We start from the raw sequence: 1,082 nt of genomic DNA, 5'->3' as shown, positions 1-1,082 counted from the left end.
TACTACTGCCCTCCACCGGCCGCAGAGAAGCCCGACCAGAGCCCCACACCACCCCTCTCCTCCCTCTCCCTCCACCCCCGCCGCACTTTTACGACACGACGACATGCCTCGCCGCGCAAAACGGAAGAAGCAAATCGCATTATACACGTCGCCGCCGTGGTGCCGTGATCGACCAGAAACCTATATAAGCGGCTGAAACCTTGTCCGGGCCCACACTCGCGGGCGGCATGCGGCCGCGGGCGGACAGCGGACCGGTCGTGCGCGGGGCCCCCGGCGGGGCCGGCGGGGCCGGCGGGGCCGGCGGGGCCCTTGAGGAAGGGTCCCGGCGCACCTGCAGCAGTCAGCTGATCGGAACCAGAGCAGACTGGCCCGGGCCGCCTCGTCCTCGCCGCGGCGCGCCACACGAGATACTACACAGCGGGTTTTCGCGATGACAAACAAATGATTAGCGAGTGTACCACACGTATTTTGTGGGCGTCAAGGGTCGGGGTGCGAGACGTACGGGCGGCCGAGTGTCACAAGTAAGTCCCGTTGCAGCTCGGTGCATGGTGGGTGCCGCACAGGTGAGAAGTACCACGTCACAGACGGAGCAGGGGCGACAGCGACTGGGTCACGCGGAGGTGCAGCGCGCTGCCTTTGTGTGCCGTTGGTGGTGGTGGTCACGTCACGACCTGTCTTACCTTGAGAGACGCTGCAGAATGGAGGTCATGGTCGAGCCGTCCTCGGGGGCGTCCTCGAGAGCGGTGCAGTGGACGTGCAGAAGGCCGAGCGAACTTCCCTCTTCTTCTGCGCGCGGCTGCGGGCTGCGGCTAGTCGGGACTTGTCGCGACCTGTCGTGTCTGCGCGGGGCGGCGGGCTGTGCGCGGAGCGGCGCGGGTGCGCGGGGGAGACCTGTTGATCGTCCTGCGAGGACTGGCGGCGGGGCAGAGGCCGGGAGCGTCGAGAGGAGGACAAGGCGTTTGCCGCGCTGGCCGCGCTCGACTGACTAGAGGCCGGGCTGGTCCACTTTGTGCACGACAACTGACGGGCGGGGCAGAGGCCTGACTTGTGGTGGGCCTGGCCGCGGGCGGGGCGGGGCGGGG

General features: G+C 68.1%; 2 protein-coding genes across 4 annotated transcripts in view; one reads left to right on the top strand and one right to left on the bottom strand.

Moving 5' to 3' along the window:
* Nucleotides 1–1,019, bottom strand: part of LOC113208468 (phosphoenolpyruvate carboxykinase [GTP]) — a 13,131-nt gene extending 12,112 nt beyond the window's left edge. Inside the window, exon 1 of the mRNA XM_052275082.1 lies at nt 681–1,019. Coding sequence (XP_052131042.1) covers nt 681–709 — 29 coding nt within the window. The 5' untranslated portion in view covers nt 710–1,019. The remainder of the gene's footprint in view (nt 1–680) is intronic.
* Nucleotides 358–1,082, top strand: part of LOC113208465 (nuclear transcription factor Y subunit gamma-like) — a 16,866-nt gene continuing 16,141 nt past the window's right edge. For 2 of the 3 annotated variants that reach the window (XM_052275106.1, XM_052275113.1), the window contains exon 1: nt 358–521. In XM_052275106.1, the coding sequence (XP_052131066.1) occupies nt 442–521 (80 nt within the window). In that variant the 5' untranslated portion in view covers nt 358–441. The remainder of the gene's footprint in view (nt 522–1,082) is intronic. The other variant, XM_052275102.1, reaches the window with a different exon arrangement.

The sequence above is a fragment of the Frankliniella occidentalis genome, unplaced genomic scaffold (genome assembly GCF_000697945.3).
Source record: "Frankliniella occidentalis isolate FOCC.00 unplaced genomic scaffold, Focc_3.1 Scaffold8, whole genome shotgun sequence".
Taxonomy (NCBI): Eukaryota; Metazoa; Arthropoda; class Insecta; order Thysanoptera; family Thripidae; genus Frankliniella; species Frankliniella occidentalis.
Note: the sequence above shows the minus strand (reverse complement) of the source record. Positions and strands in the feature narration are given on the sequence as shown.